The 3,026-nt window shown below is 35.6% G+C and overlaps 1 protein-coding gene across 1 annotated transcript; it reads left to right on the plus strand.

The window, feature by feature from the left end:
• The first annotated feature begins 286 nt into the window (after positions 1–286).
• Positions 287–1,222, plus strand: LOC134375751 (olfactory receptor 5L1-like). The gene has a single exon (XM_063094436.1). It carries the CDS (start codon positions 287–289, stop codon positions 1,220–1,222), a length of 936 nt encoding a protein of 311 aa, XP_062950506.1.
• Positions 1,223–3,026: the final 1,804 nt, after the last annotated feature.

Below are 3,026 nucleotides of genomic sequence, written 5' to 3' on the forward strand. Positions count from 1 at the left end.
TGTTAAGATCTCAATTGTGAAAGACAAATTTAAAAAAATAAGTTCTTATAAATGTTAATGTTTTTGTATGATCCCTGAATTAAACTATGAGCTTTATGCATCTGCAATTATACAATGTCTGGACTTTTCATAAATTTTGATATACAAGTCCTAATCGTGGCTGATAAATAACTATCTTACTTCTTCTAATGTCTTTTTATAGGAGAGACCCAAAACTAAATTTTAGGTCATGTTTTAGAGAATAACGTATTTGTTTTTTTCCTCCAACACTAAATGTAGTGGGGACATGGGTGAGGAGAACTGCAGCACTGTGACAGAGTTCATTCTCCTTGGATTATCTGATGACCCTGAGCTGACAGTCTTCCTCTTCCTGCTGTTCCTTCTCATCTATGTAGTCACGGTTTGGGCCAACATGGGCATGGTTGCACTGATTCAAGTCAGCTCTCGACTCCACACCCCCATGTACTTTTTTCTCAGCCACTTGTCCTTTGTGGATTTCTGCTACTCCTCCACCATTGTGCCAAAGATGCTGGCTAATATATTAAACAAGGACAAAACCATCTCCTTCCTGAGGTGCATGGTGCAATTCTACTTGTTTTGCACATATGCGATCACTGAGTCCTTTCTACTTGCTGTGATGGCCTATGACCGCTTTGTGGCCATCTGTAACCCACTGCTCTACATGGTCTCCATGTCTGAGAAGGTCTGTGGAGAGCTGGTTTTTTGCTGCTACCTCTGGGGATTGGTGTGTTCTCTGATTCACTTGTGCTTAGTTCTTGAGATTCCATCCTACAGATCAAATGTGATTAACCACTTCTTCTGTGATCTACCCCCTCTCTTAAGTCTTGCTTGCTCTGATGTCACTATGAATGAGGTGCTGCTTTTCATTGTGGCTACTTTCAATGAGATCATCGCCATTGTGATCATCCTCAGCTCCTACTTGTTTATTCTCATCACCATCCTGAGGATGCGCTCTGCAGAGGGAAGGTGCAAAGCTTTTTCCACCTGTGCTTCCCACATCACAGCCATTGTTGTCTTCCATGGAACAATTATTACCACTTATTTCCGGCCCAGTTCAGGCAACAGTGGGGATGTTGACAAAGTGGCCACAGTGTTCTACACTGTAGTGATTCCCATGCTGAACCCCCTGATCTATAGCCTGAGGAACAAGGATGTAAAAGAGGCTCTAAGAAAAATGGTTGGATCCAAATTATATTCTTAGAGAAGATGTTGTTAGCAAGACTCAGAGTTCCAAAGTGGAAGTCGGGCAGGTGGGAGTGGGGATTACTAGGCAAGTTGCAGTGTTTGAATGGACAGAAGAGACAGACACAGGTAGTCATGAGCAACTTTATTTGATTCACTTATCTTTCAGTCTCTTAAGTTTACAAGATTAGGACTGAAGATATTTCAAAATGTTCAGCCCGCTTCTTTGTTTTCCTTCAATCTGTAATGTATTAAATGGATATGGGTAGTGGCACTGTTTAGACAAGACCTTTAGTCTGCTGTAGAATCTTCACAAGTCTAATGAAGAGCTCATACCATCACATTTCACTTCAGTATTCCTTATGGAATCTACTATTTTTTTTCAAAATATAATTTATGTTACTTTATAATGAAGATAACACCATTGCAAACTGTGTGTAGAGAATGGGAAATCCATATATGTATATGTTTTTCATTTTTTTGTCTTATGTTTATTATTTATCATTTTTTAAATTTGTTGTAATTGTAGTGTCCTGTGTTTTGGAACTTTGGATACTATATCATCTTAAGTAGAGAAAATAATAATTGTTCCATGAGATTCTTTGGAATATTTGATTTAAAAAAGTTGGGAGTATGTTCAAGGAGTGAAGAATAATTCTTACAAGGTAATAATGTTCTCTATCTCTCTCTGTGTGTATATATATATATATATATATATATATATATATATGAAAAAAATCGTTTAAAAACTTTTATTATGAGTGGCAGCATTTCTGAGTTAAGCCTTTTCTCTCATTCCATCTTTTCTCCTATCTTCATGCTATCTCTGCAATCCAATGTGGGTGAAATGCTTACTGTCACTTAGAAGTTGATTTGTAAGTTCGGTTCATAGTCTTTGCATTTGTCTTTGGTCTTCCTGATATGTCCATTTTTTCACCTTTGCCCCAGATACCTAAAACACATCTCTTCATTCGGTGCCTGTTCATATGTACCATTAACACTTTCTTTTTATCTCCATTATGATTTATGTCAATTTCAAGATCATCTGTACTTGTTTAAATGAGGCTTCTCTTCTTGTGTCTATAATAATGCTAGAAAACTAGTAGGTTTGAGGTCCTGAGAACTAAGATTGGTGTTATGACTGAGGGTTTTTTTTTTTAATTTCACATTTAATTTAACTTTTTCAATTCTCTGTATCCTCCATTTTAACTTTGGCTAATACTGAAAACCTCATGGCATTTTATTAAGGTTAAATTTTGACAACATATGAACACTCACTGACATGTAGCAGGTTCTCAGTTAAAATAAAATCATTAAGGACTGGGTTTTAACTATTTTCACTTTCACTATCACTAGCATATGATGTTTCCTTTATTTCCCTTTATATTAAATGGATAGAAGATTAAATACTTGAGGATTAGTGATACACTTTTTGTTATTCATATATAAACTTATAGCACTTCAAGTGCCTTCCAGAATTGTGAATTGGCTGAGTCATAGAGATGTAGATCCCGTTCTTTATTTCTGTACTGTATGTCTTAGGCATGATAAAATGGTATATTCAAAAAAATTAAGTCATCAATAAAATTGTGTTTTCTATGCAAATATATTTTGATATAATATGGCTTCAGAAAACATCATAGTGCTGAGTTATATAAAGAATACATTTATTGGTGTCTCACCTAAAATTAGAAGCAAAAGCAAACAAAAAAAAATTCAGAGGGATTTGTAAGATGGAAACACCTAAAGTTTTAGGTACTTTCATTCATATTCTGTGAGGTTTCTGTTCAAGCACTTTGCTTATAATTGCACTAGTTGTTAAT

The sequence above is a fragment of the Cynocephalus volans genome, chromosome 4 (genome assembly GCF_027409185.1).
Source record: "Cynocephalus volans isolate mCynVol1 chromosome 4, mCynVol1.pri, whole genome shotgun sequence".
Taxonomy (NCBI): Eukaryota; Metazoa; Chordata; class Mammalia; order Dermoptera; family Cynocephalidae; genus Cynocephalus; species Cynocephalus volans.